This window comes from Coffea arabica, chromosome 2e, assembly GCF_036785885.1.
Source record: "Coffea arabica cultivar ET-39 chromosome 2e, Coffea Arabica ET-39 HiFi, whole genome shotgun sequence".
NCBI lineage: Eukaryota > Viridiplantae > Streptophyta > Magnoliopsida > Gentianales > Rubiaceae > Coffea > Coffea arabica.
The window spans coordinates 72,054,477-72,073,516 of record NC_092313.1 but is presented as its reverse complement, the minus strand read 5'-3'; the positions used below and the strand labels follow the sequence as shown (position 1 = coordinate 72,073,516).

General features: G+C 35.8%; 2 protein-coding genes across 4 annotated transcripts; one reads left to right on the top strand and one right to left on the bottom strand.

The window, feature by feature from the left end:
* Window positions 1–702: 702 nt before the first annotated feature.
* Window positions 703–6,969, top strand: LOC113732963 (homeobox protein knotted-1-like 1). 3 transcript variants are annotated; one of them, XM_027259035.2, is made up of 5 exons: window positions 703–1,639; window positions 1,725–1,835; window positions 1,999–2,164; window positions 5,873–6,114; window positions 6,636–6,969. In XM_027259035.2, exons 1-5 carry the CDS (start codon window positions 1,400–1,402, stop codon window positions 6,840–6,842), a joined length of 966 nt encoding a protein of 321 aa, XP_027114836.1. In that variant the 5' UTR covers window positions 703–1,399; the 3' UTR covers window positions 6,843–6,969. The 3 variants fall into 3 exon arrangements, with proteins under 3 accessions (XP_027114836.1, XP_071937064.1, XP_027114835.1); XM_027259034.2 differs by having other exon boundaries at window positions 718–1,639; window positions 5,864–6,114; XM_072080963.1 differs by lacking the exon at window positions 1,725–1,835 and having other exon boundaries at window positions 706–1,639; window positions 5,864–6,114.
* A 7,794-nt stretch (window positions 6,970–14,763) lies between these two features.
* On the bottom strand, window positions 14,764–16,145 carry LOC113732962 (nicotianamine synthase-like). Its single transcript, XM_027259033.2, has one exon. The coding sequence runs from the start codon at window positions 16,005–16,007 to the stop codon at window positions 15,036–15,038; it is 972 nt and encodes a 323-aa protein (XP_027114834.1). The 5' UTR covers window positions 16,008–16,145; the 3' UTR covers window positions 14,764–15,035.
* Window positions 16,146–19,040: the final 2,895 nt, after the last annotated feature.

Genomic DNA, 19,040 nt, shown 5'->3' with positions numbered 1-19,040 from the left:
GGTGGCTTCAACTGTCGAAAACCTTAGTAGAAGTTTTTGATATTATCCCTTTTAATTAGAGTAAATTTTATATATATTATCATGATTGGATGGATAACACGTGATTAAATTTTAAATTTTAAATTTAAATTTTACATATATGACATATATTTAACGGTGATAGTAATGCATAAATGTACATAAGATTGACACTTGTAATTAACACAGCGAAAGGGAAACATCAAAGAAACCCCTAGAGAAAAAAGAGGAGGTTTTAACAACGGGGAAGGAGGGAGAGAGACAAGAGTTTGGCTGTTATAAATTCAGCGTGTAATGAGAGAATTGGAAGGATTCAGGGCTGGGACTTCCATGCCTTTAGGGAGTCATGTTGTTTCACTCCACTGATGACAATGGAACAGCTGCAAACTCCCGTCAAAGTTTGAGCAGCTGTCCCACAATTGCAGCTCGGCCCTCTAATCATCTCCCGAAACGTGGCCTCGTCACATCACCACAGTCTCTTTCTCTCTTCCTTTCTTTCTATCCCTATCTATCACTACTGCACTGACACATCCATCTCTCAGATAGATACAGGCCAAGTCCACAACTATCCCCCTCTTCAAACGCTCAAAGCCAAAGGCAGTCTATGCTTGGTTCAAAAAAAATTGAAGCTAAGTTATTTATACCACTGTTTCGTACTGCCACTGCAGCCGCACCCTCGGCCCCGGACACTGTCACTGTTCTACTGTTGCCCAGCGTGCGAGAACGTGCCAAAATACCTCGAACATTCAATCCTTCCTCCGTAACCCTTCCTCATCCCTTTCCCCAACTTTTTCACCCACACATTATACTAAACAACAATGCCAACCCACACGCATGCATCTGTGCATATTTGACTAGTTGAGCTGTTGGGGAAAAAAAAATAAAAATCAAGTACTATGCAATATTGCAATATTGCAAGTGCTATCTGCCTATCTATCGTTCTTCTCAAACCCCACCACCTCAGCTAATTAATGTTAAATCTAAGTACTACTATAGTTCTACTAGCGTTCTTTAGCTCTCTTTTTTTCCTCCCATCAAATATCCTTGTCCAATATTGGAACAGAAAGAAAGTTATCCAAGACTAGTCCTTTTCATCTTTTTCCCTTTGCATAAATTTGTTAACTCCCTTCGTAATTTCTCAGGTTCCATCCCCGTCCATCTTATGATATGTGTACAAAACCTTATTGAACTTCTCCTCTTTTTTCCCTCAATAGTCTGGATTCTCTGAGCATGGCAGTTGAGCGTTTTCATCGCGTTCTTGTATATAGTGTAATTTCTTGAAGATTTTGTTTTTGTTTTTCAAAGCGAGGTTTCCAAGTTGAAGAAAGAAGATAGTAACAATATACACGCTGGGGTTTGGTTTTTTTTTTTTTTTAAGCTCATGGACGAGTTATACAGAATTCACACCTCATTTTCATGTCCCGATGGTGGAGCGGTTGAAGTTGGAAGTATGAGAGGGCTAGATCGCAGTAGCCCAGTTGAGAATTTAGTTCAGTTTAGACCTGGTGAAAATAGTCACGATGAAGTCATTGGATCAGAGATGTCAGATCTTTTAAAGATTCAAATTGCTAGTCATCATCTATACCCTAACTTAGTTTCTGCCTATGTTGAATGCAGAAAGGTAATCAGTCTTTCATAACTCCTCCCCGCACATACTATCAGTTAAAACCCTCAAATTTTTTTATGATATATTATGCTTAAAAAAGGTTGGAGCACCACCAGAGATGGCTTCGTTACTTGAAGAAATTAGCAAAATAAGTCGCCCCATAAGCAGTCCTAGCGGGATAAGTGCTGATCCTGAACTAGATCAATTCATGGTAAGTTGGAAAGACTTTGCTCTAGCAGATAGAATTTAAGGGGTCAAGGGTTCTACATACGTTAATAATGATTCTTGATTTTGGAGTACTGTTTTCGATTACTTGCTATTGGGAATCACTACTATTTTTGATGCTGTTTCTTCTTTTTCTTTTTTTTTTGAAGGAATCATATTGTGAAGCTCTACATAGATATAAGGAGGAGCTGTTGAAACCGTTTGATGAAGCGACTACTTTCTTGAGCAATATTGAGTTGGAACTCAATAACCTCTGTAAGGAGAATTTTACCACAACCACGTCTTCCTCGATGACCTCCACAAACTATCATTCTGGTACTCGATCTTTTGAACCCCTTGATTTTTTTTTTTGGTTGTTTTCACCTGCTATTGGGTTTGGGGTTTTAAAAAGATGGATTAGAAAATGAATGGAAAAAATCTTTTATAGTCTGTCACAAAAACGTAGAGGCGTGACAAGAAAGAGAATAATGCATGGTGTTGCTTTGCTTTCTCCTGCAAAAGAAATAGGGTAACAGATTTCAAGTAGGAAAAGTTCTTGGATCGACTATTGATAATTCAAGAAACAGTGACAAGGAAAAGTTCACAACAAGGGACATGACATGACAACTCTGGGATGCCTAGCTTTGAACATAGAGGAGCTCGTGAATTTTGAACTTTACAATCGATGCATGGTACATTAGTTTAATAAGGCAAGCTTTTGTAATGCATTTGTTCGTATGTGTAGCATTTATCTATGCTGCCAAAAGGAGGGTGCAAAAGATAGAAATTTGGCAGCAAAAGTGAACCTATAACCATTATATATTTCCTCTATTGCCTTTATGGTTTCTCAAAGTACATTTCATGTTGACCTTCATCATTGTACAACGTATACCCCGCTTGAGCGTTTGTTTCTGGGCTATTAAATATGGTCAGATCAGATTAGTTTTTATTTTGGTTGATCATGTTGTTGATTAAACTGCATGACAAAGCTAGCTAAATGCCTAAACCCTGAATTATGCGTATGTAGGAACCATGTATTTGAATATTTTCTTGGTCAATGTTACTGTGAGAACATGATGCGTAAACGTCCGATTCCGTGACTCTACCACTGATGCCGTAGGAATAGAGAAGCAGCTAAGAGCTCCATTCACTTGAGCATTGGCTTTAGGTTAGGCCCCCCTTTTAATGGCCTTGTCAGTTTTCTAGTCTAGGTAATTGACGCTTGTAGGAGGTTAGGGTCACTATTAGTCTTCAGTTTGTTCCCTTTCACCTACAGTAGGAAGCAGTAAAAGATGAACAGTTTTGACGATAATTATGATAGTTTTCATAGGTTAATAAAGATAGTAATCGTGGAACAGAAAGGTTAAGGTTTTTTTTCAACTTTCAGAAGCATTGCAACAGCAAAAGAACTGTCTTACTCCTAATGAGAAGGGTAAAAGAGAAAAGAAAGGAAGATAAATAAATGACGAGCAGTGATTATGTTCCTTTTCTGTTGTTTGTGGGACTACAGGTACCTTGACTAGGGATATAAAGAAAGAAATGGATGTTGGCTTTTTAGTGGAAATTTTCATCGGCTAATTGACTTTGTCATCTGGGATTGAATAAGTTAGTTGGAACAAGGACGATGCAATTATAGACTGCTGTACAGCTGATTTTGAAGCTGACCAATGTTAGTTTCCTAGTGAGAGTTATTGGAAAAGGCATTTAGATCTACTTATTTTGGCTAGGCGCTGGAAGCTAGGTCTTTTCATGGACACCGGGCACGTTTTTATTTACCCAAATGAAAAGGAAAACAGTTAGTTTTGTGAACCCTACCTACTGAAAGGAATTCTTGTTTATATGTCAGGGAAAATAGGTGACTGAATATAAGAGTTCCCTTCAGTGATTTTTTCGTACAATTGCATACATTCACGATTTAGTTCTTGATATTCTACTATGTGCAACTTCATTTAGTCTGATACGGGCGCTCACAATCAAAAGAACCTCTAAAGGACCATGGTGCCTAAAGTTTCTCTTTGTTTGTTTAATATATCAACAGAACGCAAACGGGGAGAAAACGCGGTTGGTTTTTCTTTGAGGACTTGGTATTTGCTAACCTTCCAATTTTCTTTAGCAAAGTTTCACTTTTGTTCAGAAAAAGTATTAATTTTCTTAATAAATTGGTAGTATACACTATAAAGATGTCTGTAAACCTGAAGAAAAGGAAAAATACAAGCTTAGAAAAGTCTTATAAGAGATAAATGATGAAAGCACATGACATGATGATTTTTGTGTTATCAGATGGATTTAGGTAGAAGAATGTTGGGTTGCTGGTATGTTCAAGTGAGAGGAAGTCTAGATACGACTCATAATGAAATTTATATGCAAAATGGATGTAGGAATGAAACGGATCAGGCAGGCAGGTAGAGGCATGGAAAAGTGCATCTGAAGTTCTTCAACAATGGGGCAAATTTGAAAAGACAACCAGTGAATGCAGATTGCTTTTGAGTCCACGGAGATTTAAGGAGAGAATTACCTAGGGTGGAATTTTGGTTATAGTCTGAAGTAGAAACTCTGAAGATGGAACAGTTTAATAATTTAGTCATCAAGTCTTGGTTCATTTTTCCCATTTACTTATTCATAATGGCTTAGCAACTTTGTGCTTGTGCAGTTTCATAACCCATCCAGTGCGGAGCCACAATGGGGACACTTGCCCCCACTGCCTCCAGTGTGTTCCTTTGTGTAATAGGTTAAAAACTTGAAAGAATTACAAACATAATAATAAATTCAACTCTTTGCCCCTACTAAGGTATAAACAATGTTAACTACATATAACTTTAAGGTCTATCCCATTTGCATTAAGTATTATTTTGATCATCTAAATTACACATAAATATTGATGACTAACATATATTGTTTTCTTGTTTTTATTTTGTCAAGCAAATTGGTAGCTTTTATTTTTCTGATCGAAAAATTACTTAGAATGATGTTTGTTTTGGTAGATATATATTTTGAAATGAAAACCTGCAAAAAATGATGGAAACCTTTTATGATAACTATAAAGCGTCAAATTCCAACGTGATTCTTTTAAATTGAAAGTTAATATGAACTATTTATCATCTTGCAAGTTGTACATCGGTCTAATGTTCTTTTCTTGCACTTTATCGGGCTTTTCATATTGAAGTTAATCTAATAAGACAACCATATGTGGATGACTCCAAAGTGAGAAAAAAATTAGTCGTCGACTCGAAAATTAACTTGAATGCTATAGGACTTGAACAAAAAAAAAAAAAAAAGAAAAAAAAAGAAAGCACACGAGATACAGAAATCATCCTTCAAACACATAGCTTAATAAGTTTTGCTCCCACTAAGAAGATTTTTTGGCTCCGCCATTGACCCCATCCTTGGTACACTTTTTGGGAAGACTGAAGCAAAGGATGCTGAGAAATGTGGACCATAAAATTTCCAGTGATTTTAGTAGGGTGCAGAATGTCGTTTGAGTTCTTAGGTGCCCTTAAGTTGTCCTAAGATAGATATAGAACTCACCAAAAAACAGAAAAAAAGTTGGGCTAAGACTTGTATGATAGCTAAAGAACAATCATGTGATATTGCTGTATGGATCCAAACTCCAACACACTAGCATGACTTGATTTGAATTTGAACTTTTTGCTTGCTTATACTATTTTAAAATGTAGTAGTTGATTGATCCTATGTATGGTATGATATCTGGATTACCGTATCAGAAAATGGTTGGAAGTTGAAAGAGAGATGATCGTAAGAGAATGTTTTCATAGTTAATGATGCATAATTGGCCTATGTCTTGTAATGAATTAGAGTCCAAGTTCACTGAAGATTTCCTTGTACTATTGTGATGCATCACATGATGTACTATTCTCTGTTTAGGTGTATAACATGCTGGATGCTCAAGTATCTGTAATAAATTTAGATCTTGTAGAGGCTTTTGACTTGCTTATGGATGAGGTTGCACCTGAAGTACTTGTTATGCATCTGTTTGTGGATGAGGATTTGATCGTTCTTTGCACCTCATATCATCAGATGAAGCAGGTGTCACATCCGATGAGGATCTAAGCTGTGGAGAAGTTGAAGTTGCCGAGAGTCAAGAATCTTCTGCTGCTGGTCAAGGTGAGAGTGAGCTCAAAGAGATGCTGATGCGCAAATACAGTGGCTATCTTAGCAGCTTGAGAAAGGAATTCTTGAAGAAACGAAAGAAGGGAAAGCTACCAAAGGATGCAAGGATAGCACTCCTGGACTGGTGGAACACACATTATAGATGGCCATATCCGACGGTAATTCCATTACATCTGATTCGCTAACATGTCTCTGAATTATTCGCTTGGAGTAAATACGTCTTTCGTTGTAAGATGCAATTTGAAAAGGACATTCTGTAGTTTCTTTTCATTGGCACTCCCACACACAGACTTGAACTATGCTTTTGAGTTTAACAGCATCACAAAATATTGAACTCATTTGTACATTAAATGAGGCATCTTCTCACTATATGTCTCTTTTTTGCATAGTAAAAGAAGTGAAGTAAGAAGCAGATTATTTCATGTCAATGAATGATTATTCTTGTAGTTCGGCATGAATGCACCTAGAGGCTATCACCTAGAGCTGATTATATGGAGGCTATCATAAGAAATATCAGTGACAAGACTCTTAGGAACAGAACCTGAAAGATTGATTAACTTGTCTGGAAATCCTCTGGAAATTAACGTGTGATTTGTCCTTGACGACATCAAGAAGTTTTCATTCTACTTTTGTGCGGACCCTATTTGTCCTTCCAATTCAAGTATATGTTGTGATGCAGGAAGAGGAGAAAAATAAGCTATCCGAGGTAACAGGATTAGACCAGAAGCAGATCAACAACTGGTTTATAAATCAGAGGAAAAGACACTGGAAACCATCCGAGGACATGAGATTTGCTCTGATGCAAGGTGTTAGTGCTGGCACTCCAAGTCCAGGAGGACCTATATGTTTTGATACTGCTGGAGGAAATGGAGGTTTCGGAATCTAAGAATGAAAAGTGCTACTAGTTATATTAGTTAAGTTGCACACACGATAGAATTTATCTTTACTGACAAATGTAGCATGGCATATGGAATTCATATCTAGTTCTATACAGAGTTTTATTTTCTTTATCAGATTTTTTTCTTGTTTATCTTTAATTTAGGCAACATAGATCGTAATATATCTTGCTTCTGGTCTTGAGTTTAACTCCATTCACCAGCTTTGTTGTTCCAAGGCTGAACAAATCTTCCGAAAAGAAGTCTCAGACAATTGGAAGTACTACTACCTCTCATGGGCAGCTCGTTTGGTCACGGCATCTTCCTTAAGAGCCGTTGTCCAGTCTCCCTCAAGGATTCGAGTTTCATGGTTAACGTGTTCGGAGGATGGGGTCTCACCTCTCGGACCGGTGGGGGATTAGTCGGGTTCGATTTACCCGATGGTCCGGATACTCCCTCCGTTAGAAAAAAAAAAAATGGAAGTACTACTACCCGAATTCATCTAGATAAAAAAAGTTAAATAGGAGGGTATCTGTGGCTAATTTTTTTCTCAGGTATTCCAAGAAATGGCTAAGTTTTTATTTTTCAAAACATGAACCTCAGCTTGTGTTCGGGAAAAGAGTAGACTGAATATTTGGAGTCTATTTGGGAAAATTTTCCGTGTTTCTTTCTGGTATCATTAACTGAATATTTGTATCGTCGTACTTTTTTTCCCCCTTTGATTTGTAGTTATTTGGGCTGACAAATTGACAATTTCTAGAAAACTAGGTCGGTTCGTTGAGACCAAAGAATTCCTTAACAAACCACACCATTTAGGATTTTTTTCGTTGAATAATTATGATTCTTCTGTCCCACTTTTGTATTATGTATGGGGAAAAAAGAAAGCCTTGTGTCGGATGGGCCATTTAAGAGTATTTACTATGAATAAGATCAATATTTGGCGTCAATTGGTTGAGCTCAAACATTTTGCTTACAATGGTAACAAACTCGTCCAATGAATTTGCCTACATAATTAACATGCTTTTTTTTTTTTTGAAAAAATCGTTGAAAACGTCTTCTCATATTTCAGTAGATGAATATTTTCGTCCTTTACTTTTAAAATATTAATTTTAAACCTGTTATAAATTTAAATTAGTAAAATTTACTTGGAATCTAGATTTTTTATTACTTTTTATCCTAAATCTGTCACGTGACTCACATGTTATTATTTTTTAGCAATAAAAATGTTAGATCTTATTGTACTTAAACAAATGTCTTGATCCATATTTATTTTTATTCTTAAAAAAAAAAAATCCTGATCCAAACCACATTTATTTTTTTTCTAAAAAAGTGAGATTTAACCTAATTCATATTTATTTTTTCCATTCAAAAAAGTGAAATCTGGCCCTTTTATAAATTAAAAATGACTACATGTGGGTCATATAATAATTTCAGGCTAAAAAGTGATTATTGACTTGAACTAAATATTACTAAATTGAATTTGCAAGGAACATAAAATTAATATTTTAAAAGTGAAAGATGAAAAAATTAATTTGACGAAATGTGAAAGTTGCTTCGAATGATTCTCCTTCTTTTTTAGAAGAGCTTTTGTTTTAAATCAATTTCGTCCAGAGTTTTATCATGGCTGCTCCCAATTAGTATTTGGTAGTGCTGTCAATAGCAATGAGGAGAACTTTTGTTGTGTGTGGTCTGAGAAACCCGATATGGAAACTTTTTCTTATGTGTCATGATAATTGAAATTCTGAAACAAGACTAGAAAAGTACCAAGGTGTCCAACAACTTCATACATTTCAGAGGAGGTTAATATGGTCCCTCAAAAAAAAAAAAAAACTTTAGTAATTAGGCTTACCAAAAATTTCCTGAAAATTTAAAGTACTAATCTGATCTTTAATCAATTCATTTAAAGATAATTTAAAAAATTCAAACAATTTTTACAGATTTATCGAGTAAGTTCATAATTGGAAGTGAATAGCTAGGGCCAGGCTAGGACTTAGCCCACATGTAATGGATAGCCCAAACTGTTGCTGATCATTGATTTGTGCTATTACCTATTCATTCCCAAAATCCGAATATTATAAGCTCCATATTAATTTTCCTATATTGTACTGCTATTGCAACTACTGTACTGAACTTACCTTGTATATCCCCCCCCCCCCCCCCCCCAACCCAAAAAAAAAGATCAACTAAGTTTGGTTTAAACAATAGGAATTAGAATGTTAAACTTGCATTTCCAACTAATTATTTCCTTCATCTAGCAAATTACAGTTTCATGTAAAATTCCAAACCTATGATCTGGGTGGAAACTAGACTAGCCCCGTTTGGATTAGTTGTTTTTGGGAGTGTTTTTGAAATATTTTACTATAGTAGTGTATATGAAAAACTTTTTACTGTAAATGTTTTTCGTGATTTTTTTAAAAGTGTTTTTGAGATATATTTTGAGATATTTTCAAAATTTAAAAATTTTTGTGATATTTTTTAAAAATTACCACCACCACCCCCTCCCTTCTCCCCCCTCTCTTTCTTCCTCCTCTTCCTTTCCTCCTCCATCTCTTTCCACCTCGCATCTTCTTCCTCTCTTTCTTTCCTCCCCTATTCCCTTTGCCTTCCCTTCCTCTCGCGCCATGCCTTACCCCTCCTCTTTCCCTTTCCCCCACCCTAGATCTGGCCGAGGCCAGATCAAGGTCTCTAGTCACGACATCACGGATAGATCATAGCCTCTAGTCGAGGCCAATTTTTTTTTGGGGGGGAGGGGGTGAAGAGGAGGGGTAAGATGTGGCGGGAAAGGGTAGGGAAAGGGGAAAGGAGGAGGGGAAGAGAAAGAGGGAGGGAGAGGAAAGAGGAGAGAGCAGAAAGAAGGGGATGATGGCGGTGGTAGGTAAGTGTGGTAGTGCTGGGTGGTGGTGATCAATGGTAGACGAAAATGGTTTAGATTTTTTTTATTTTTTGTATATTTGGAGTTGTTTTTGATTTATTCTATGGATATAGTGTTTTTGGAGTTGTTTTTGATTTATTGTATGGATATAGTGTTTTTGATTTATGATTTATGTATGGATATTGTATGGAGTTGTTGTTGATTTATAGTTGTTTTTTTTGGTGTATTACTGCACCATTATATTTGAAAAACTTGTTTTTGAAAATATGAGAAATCCAAACAGATAAGCTGAGTAGCTGCCATTTGAAGGTTATTCATTTTAGAATCTGGCCTGAGCCCCCATGATGAAGTTCTGGTATGTAGCATTCCCAACTCCCATATTCAGCAAAATGATATTTTTGACATAAGACTAAAGTGTATCTTGGTGCATATTACACAGGTTTTTATAGGGTGAGATATAATTGCAAACATCATTTTAAAAAAATAAGAACACTCAGGAGCATAACTTGTAACCTTCGGACCAAAGCTGAAACTCTCAAGTAAAATTTTTGTTGTAAGTTAAAAAAAAAAAGCATCAATTTTGACCCTTTACCTTGACACCAAATCGTTAATTAAAATAACTTTTTACCATAAGGAAAAAAAAACTTGTAGAACTCAAAGTTAAATTCACTTTGAAACCTTAAATATAAACACATTTTTACTTTAATCTTAAACTTCAAGTTTGGACACTTTATCCTTTAAAGTATGAAATTCATTATACTCTAATTTCTTTGACTTTAATTTTGGACACTTTACTTCCTAAATTATGTAATCTATCCCACCAAAATTTAGGGTTGTGAAATAGATATTAGCAGTAAAACTCGAACTACATTAGTTTCGTGTGATAAAGTGTTTCTCATAATTAGATGTCTTAGCTTTAAAATATGGGCAATAGATGCCTCTATTTGAACGATGAGTTTTTTAGGTGTTTGTATAAAATTTTATTATAATTTACTAAAAAATTGTAGAAAATCTTTTGTGTAGAATTTGGAGAAATAATTCTTTTCCTTTTCTTTTTCTTTCTTTTTTGGGTAAAATACCAAAAAACTCCTTGTGGTTTATTAAATGTTTAATTTAACATCCTCTGGTTTGAAAACCTACACTATAACTCCCTGTGGTTTCAACTAATTTGAAATTGGACGTAAAGCATCCAATCTAACGATTATACATGAAATGTCAATATTGCCCCTATACAAATGAATTCCCTATAGTTTGTTGAATGTTCAATTTAACTCCCTCTAGTTTGAAAAATTACACTATAACTCCCTGTAATTTCGACTAAATTGAAAATTGAATGAAAAGCATCTTACACATAGTAGAGGCAATATTGACATTTCACGCACAACCGTTAGATTGGATGCTTTCTATCCAATTTTCAATTTATTCAACACCACAGGGAGTTATAGTGTAGGTTTTCAAACTAGAGGGAGTTAAATTGAATATTTATCAAATCACAGGGAGGTTTTTTGGTATTTTACCCTTCTTTTTTATCCTTTCTTTTTCTTCCTCCTTCCTCCCCGCCACCACTAGCCACCACCACAACCACCTCACCCTTTTTTTTTTTTTCCTTTCCCTTCCCCCCTCCCTAGTCCTCCTTCCTCTCTCCCTTCTCCTCCTTTCCCTTTCCTCTCCCCCTCCTCCTCCTTCTTCCTCCTTTCCCTTCCTACCAGTTGCGAGCTAATCGGTGGTTGGTTGAGGTAGGGAGGAGGAAGAAAATACGGGAAAGAAAGAAAAAATTTGTGTGTTTATTGAATATTTTGGGGGGTGTATATTAAAATTTTTAAAATGTATTTAGAAGTTATTGTAGACAAAGTTATAAAGAAATTTGTCTGTTAAAAGTATGGCAAAAATCTTGGGTGCCAAACAGGCCCGAGGTTTTCTTTTAGAGTTGGAAATGACCTTGAAATACGTAGATGTTTTTCACATATTCAAGATTCAACGAAAAAAGCACTTTGTTTTAATGTGCATCTTCTCATTGGGGCTATAGTACGGTAATTTAATTCGGGGGATAACCATGAAATAGTTAAATCACAAGGCAAGAAATTCTAGTTATATCTACTTAGTCCTCCTCAATTTTATGGGAATCAGTACATGGCCAACAAACAAACAATCCGAATCCAACCAAAAAATTAAGAAAAAATATCAGAAAAATGTCCTAGCTAGCGTAAATTATTTCGAGATAGCATAAAGAGAAGTAATACTTAACATGATGAAATTTCAGCTCCAATTAACTTCACTTTACACAACAATACAGGATGAAAAGAAGAATAAGAAAGCTGAAACAGTACAATGTGCAATAGGATAGTAAGTTCTCTAATGTGCTTTACATTAAAGAAAATTTCAGAAATTCAACTTTGGACATCAGACTTTAAATAGTTTTGCTCCACCAATTTAACAATCTTGACCTTCTATAAACAGAAAACTTCTTATTCTTCACTTGGCCTACTGGATTGTGGATACATTGCATTTTATCTTTTGCACTGGACTACCAATTTTGTTGATTAGATGGATGTTACAATAAGGGCTACTAGTAAAACCAAAATAAACATACACAAAGAAGCTTTCTTTGTGTGGAAATACTGATGAGCTGAAAAGGTAGACCCGCATCCCTGGTGATTTTCAAGTCAATAGCAAAATGATCAAAATTCAAAGGGATAATTTCAGAAAACCTCCCTTGAGGTTTCTAATAATTTCACTAACCTCCCCTAAAGTTTAAAAAATTACACAAACGTCCCCTGAGATTAAGGTTTTGATAATAAAGTTAGTCCAATTAGAAAAAGTAACATTAAAAAAATACTTTAAGGAGAGAGATGAAACTTTTATTCCATAAATACCCCTTATGCATGTATATAAGTCGTATTAGTAAAAGAATAAAAATAATTAAAAGTTAGAAATAATTAATACATACATTTAACCACTTAAAATGTTCACATTTAATAAATTAGATAATACAAATAAACAACAAAACTACACTAATGATTACAAGATTTAGTAAAACAGACTAGTCATCTCTTTTAACTTGATGTTTGCTATAATTCTTGTGATTTTGAACAGAAAATTTTTTAAATTTTGTCTTTTTTTCCCTCCTTTCTCCTTTATTTTCATGAAATTACTTTACATTTGTCTCCTTATTTCTCTAAAATTATTTTACAATTGTCACAACTTCAAGAGTTTCAAAAAAAATTGAAAGGAGGGAAAATAAAGGCAAAATTAAAAAACTTTTCTATTTAAAGTTACAAGAATCATAGCAAACATTATATTAAAAAAGATGACTAGTTTGTTTTGATGAATCTTGTAATCATTAGTGTAGTTTTACTTATCTCTATTATCTAATTTACTAAATATGAACTTTTTGAGTAGTTAAATATGTGTATTAATTGTTTCTAACTTTTAGTTATTTTTTTCTTTTACTAATACAATTTATATACATGCATAAGGGATATTTATGATATAAAAATTTTATCTTTCTCCTTAAAATGCTTTTTAATGTTACTTTTTCTAATTGGACTTACTTTGTTATCAAAACCTTAATATTAGGGAAGGTTTGTGTAATTTAAAAAACTTTAGGGGAGGTTATTGAAATTGTCAGAAACCTCAGGAGAGATTTTTGAAATTATCCCAAATTCCAATGCTTGCACCATCTAGAGAAGTTACTTCAAGGCACAACAAGAATAGAGTAGCCATATCTACTATTGCTTCTGGATCGGCATCCTTGGTGATTCACAAGTCAAAAAGTAAAATGAACAAAACTCAAATGCTTGCATCATCTAGAGAAGTTAATTACTTGAAGACAAAAGTGCAAAATTAGAGTTGATAATATCTGCTGTTGCATTTGATTGACTGATTGATGGTGGCACAAATGGAAGCATAAATAGTCGAAATAATGTGGGGTCTATTTGAATTTAAGGGATTTTTAAAAAACTATTTTATCTTTCAAATTTATTAATAAACTTCAAAAACAACTTAAAAATAACTACAAAAACACAATACATCTCAAATATACCTAAAAATAACACAAAAAAATAAATCTCTTACTTCTCTTCTTCCATACATTATCCACAATCACCACCCATCACCCTTTACTGCCACTGTCCCTCCTCCACCATCGCCACCATCCTTCCCTCCCTCGTCTCTCCTTCTCCTTCCTCCCTCCTCTTACCCCTCCTTCTTTCTTCTCTCTCATCTCCTTTATCTCTCCTTCCTTCCCTTCCTCGCCATCCCATCCCTTCCCTTCCCTCGCCCCTGATACCCCTTTGTTAGCCACGACTAGAAGGGTCATGACCAAAAGCTGTGACTAGTTGTGGTTTCTGGCCACAACTAGAACTAGTGAGGGAGATCTGAGGGGCAGGAAAGGGAGGCCGGTGGAAGGAGGGAGAGGAGGGAGGAGAAGGAGGGAGAGGAAAGAAAGTAGAGAGGAGAAAGGGGTAGTGGCGGTGGATGGCGGAAGTGAGTGGTGTAAACTTTTTAAAAAATATTCCAAAAAAGTTATAAATTCTAAAAATACTTTAAAATACATTCAAAAAAATCCTCCGAAAAATCTTCAAAAACACTCCCAAAAACATTTATAATAAATTTTTTCATATATACAATTACAATAAAATTTTTTAAAAACATCCCAAAAATAGCTAATCCGACCATTCTGGGACATGGGGCTTGTCATATTTCAATCCATCAATTATTGCAACGAAGTAAAAGCACAGAAAACAAGAGAAAAAAAGAGTTGATGTCATATTCTTGCTACCATCTAGATGTGTGGCTATCAATATAGCAAATTAAGTCATCTTCTGTTACCTTCTTTTCATAGCCGTAATACCAGAATGAGAATCGCGCAAGCTTGGACTTTCCTTGTGGTAGATGCAATCTTGATTGGAATAATGGTCACCCACCATCATTGAGTACATCTGTGCAAATTCAACTCTCATTGTCCCCTTTTTCTTGTATGATCCGATATAACAACAAATTAAAAATTGGGCTAAAAAACAAAAGCATGTCATAGAGGGAATGGGGCAGCAATCATGGACTTGCAACCGCATAAACATTATTGAATTCATAGATTACTAGAGAAGAGGTACACATATAGCTATATAGTACTAGTACAAATTTTTGAAACAAGGGGTAATACTCCTGTTATTTCAAGAAATCACTACATAAGGGCACAAATGGGCACATTGTTTGAAGTGGATCAAACAGTTAGGGAGAGACATAGAAAAGGCCAAAAGCAACAAAAGCAATTCCATCAAGGGACTGCATAGCCAGAATATATCTTTTAGGAGAAAGTGAGATCAGAGACAATTCACAGAAGACGATCCTCAGCTGCAAATTCTTCAATCATGTTCATTTTATTAAGGGGATTGAAGGCTGGAATCTCAGCACATTTGCATGGCAACATCACATGAGCTCCAAGCCCCTGATCCAGTGACTGAACAGGCATTCCAACTGAAAGCTTCCGGGCAATAACGACCGAATTAATCACCTCATCCGTGGGATGAAAAACTGAGAGTACCTCAAAACCTTGAAGGTCGCGAGGCTCAACAATTGGATAGAGAAAAGCTCTTGCTCCGTGAGCGCTTCTGAGCATCAAGATTGCCCCTGGAGCCATGTTCTTGGCCAAATGATCGATAACTCGAACTTTTTCCTCCTTGTCCATGCCCACCAGGGCTGCCAAAAACACAACGTCGTACTCCTTCAACTCACTGCTTGTAACATCCATAACATCTTTGGTGTGGAAAAACATTCGTTTGGACAAGTCAGGATCAGATGCAAGGAGGCGGGACGCCATGGAATTGGCGGAAGGGTCAATATCATAGTTGTGAAAGGAAGTAGTAGTCAGGTGATAAGAAGCCAAGACAATTGAAGTAAGAGGCAGGGGACCTGAGCCCACGAATGCAATTCGACTTGGGACTTTGATATTGGTCAGGTGCTGGCTGAGGATGTTGAATTCCAGCCGGCCGAGTTTAAGGTAATTATTAAAGTATGGGAAGATGTTGAGATGGTCAAGAGGGTTGTCAAAGGAACCTAGGATTGTCGAATAGTGGCTCTCTAGATGCCCTTCAGCTTCTCCACAAAGTGTAATGAGCTTGGACCTCATTTCTTGAACTCTTTTGCACAGCTTTGTTACATCAATTGGATTTGGTGGGATGCACGTGAGAACGAGCTGTGTAAGCAGCATGTCGACATCTTTGGAGGGCTTGAGGCTCTCAAGGCTTGAGATCTTCTCATAGAAATCGCAGACTTTCTGCACCAAAGCATCTTTCTGGCAAACCATGTCGACACTATGAGGTTAGGGAAGTAAAAGTCTGATGTCTCTCTCCTATGGAATGTGCTAAAACAACTTGAGAAGAACTTGTTTACTAACTATTGTTGAATTTCACACAACACACACTCACTTGGGAACGATGTATTCCCTTCCCGGGGGTCGCTATTTATTGGCATTTGTGGGGACCCTTTGATGACGGGGGCGGGAGGGATGAGACATGCTTCACTAATTTTTCTGGGAGGGGAAAGGGGTGGGGGGGGGGGGGGTAGGGTAGGAAATATAAGAACTTTGTTTATTAGCAGTTGATGTAAGAATGGTTAACTTTTCTTTGTTGTTCCATTGGTCACTTTAGTACTTACAATTTGTTCTTTTGCCTAGTAACTACTATCTTTTTAATGAAAACTAGGGTTTGCCTTGTTGGATCATTTCTTAGGAATATGTAGTTTTCTTGGGATTTGAGGTCAAAGTAATTTTTAATGTACAATCTTAAAACAAGTTTTTGTCGATAAGGAACAAATAGTTCGTGGTCACCTGCTCTATGGTGTTTTTACTTTTTATTTAAGTTATCGCATGTAGCTGCGGTCCAATAACGTGCATTGTTGTCAAACTTCACACTTCCTAAGAACAAAATCAGAAATTTGTTTGGTCAATTAAACCGCGATAAGCAATTAATAACGCACGATCAATTATACTACTATTCCTGCTACTGCAAGTGTGGCCAACACAACCTTTCTAGCAGCCAACAGGCATTTTGACCTTAACTAGCCCTGTTGCTTTTCGTTAGGAAGAAGTTGTAATTACTTCCCTAGACAGGACTCTTTCTCATTGATTGTGCTAGATATTTACCTGAAAGAGATCACAGAACTACTTTGTTAGACTTTTTCGCTTCACTTTTCAATTTGATGGTTAGATCAGAAATTAGTTCTTGAGTGCAAGGGATCATAAAATCGAGGGTATTTTGGTCTTGCTTCTTGTAGAAAAAGAGGCAAGTCTGCTGCTGGATGCAGGCGGCTTTGCGAATTAATTGATTGAATTGCGACTACTTGAAAGAATTTCCCTTTGATTGATCTCAAATTCTTAGAACTTATTCTTGGATCATGATTGCCACACACACGCCTCTAGCAGCAGCCAATTAACGTTTCTCATCAAGAAACGGCACCTTTCATGCAGCACAGGATCTAGTACCATGACTGATGTTTGCAACAAACATTCAAAGGTTTTTGTTAAAAGAAGTTACCCAGCATTTTCATCCTATGATCAACAGATGTTATTCCTTGATATTAGATTCTCTAGTCCCCCATGCTTTCACACTCTCCAATAGAATTCTTGAACGACAACATTGAAAAGAAACCATCAATGATTTAATTACAAGCTAATCATATTGTTTACTATTTCTCCCTGCGTTTGGCATCATTGAGTTCACACTTATCCCAGCAATTGAAAAAATCAAACAAAACTTGTCTTACCAAAGGCGTTGCGTGGAAGCATTTGGATCCCACTTATTTCAGCGATTTTCCACATACAAACGTCAATTTATGTACGTCGACCATATTTCTATTCAGCTGAAAATTGCCACCATTCATCTTCAAAATATTTACCATGTCATTTTCAACGTTTCTTGTTTTCCATTCTTCTTCTCTACTCTCCACTTATTGATTGTACTCCAGCCTCTCAAATGATGCCACATCAGTTCTTTTTCTTCTCCATCTTTCCAAGCTTCTTTGATGCTTCAAATTAAATCTAGGCTGCTTCCTGTATGAGAAAAATTGGAGATCACAATTTCTAAAAAGTATGATTACGAGATCTTGATTTTCTTGAATGTGGTCCTTTATGAATTCTATGGGCTGATAAAAGAGCCCTTGGTTTGGAATATGGGAGGTCGATCAAGTCTCACTTTGTGAAACATGAAAAGCTTCAAATGGTCGAGTGAAATCGAATACGACCAGAAGTTCCTAAAAGCTCGATTTCTTTGAAGAGATTCTGGACTAATAATCGGTGCATGTGGTAAAGTTTTTTCTTCACAATCCTCATTTCTAAAAGTTTATTGTAGCCCCTAAATTAGAATTCAAGTTTTTCAGTTCTTAAACACATTATTGTGTTTTGTGGATCTATACCTCAATCCTGATATAGATATATTTATTTTACTCCTGAAGTTTATAGCTATGTTATATATATATAGATATATATATATATGTGTGTGTGTGTGTAGATATGCCTATTGATGATGACGCATTCATAAATTGCAAAAACTAAAACTGAAACTTCATTTCCCTCGAAAATAAGCTCTTAAATAATGCCGTCATTTCAATGTATCATTTCATACAACATCAGCATCATCAAATTCGAAATTTGGGCCATCATGGTTCCTGGAAAATCTTGAAGTTTATACAGAAGTTTGGATGAAATGTAGCAAGTGCTCTCTAGATGTAAAAGCGTTTGTTGAAACGTACGAATTCTAGTAAGATGCAAAGATTTTTATTTAAAAGAAGTAAAAATGTTCTCGGGAGCGATCTGGAACCGTAGGCTGAAACTTTTTCAGAATTTTGCTAAGGAAACTGCATGGCCCAGAATGGGTTAGTTAATATGTGTAAGGAAATTTATTGTTTCTGCTGTAAGATTGGTTCACGCGGACGGCTCAACGTAAGAGCCGTTCAGACGATCCAATCTAAAGTAGCGTGATAATTATAAAGAATTACGTGTTCGAATATCGCTATCAATATAAATATTATATTATTAATATGAGAACTGTGTTAGCGAACGATCTGTAAAAACAATTGTTTCGAAAGTATATTATACCTTGTGATGGTGACTAGAGGCGAATCAAACGATATTTTTGTACTTTATGCGTGTTTTCTTATGATTACCCTTATATAAATTTCTTGTTAATGTATAAGGTGAGTGTGTATATATGTAGGACTTAGTGTTGGATATTCTTTTTCCTTTTTTTAACTTATCATACTCTTCCTTGTGTAATTTTGTAGTCGCACTCTTCTACTTGCAAACTTTTGTCAGTTGTATATTTACATATTCCTCTTCCTTGGT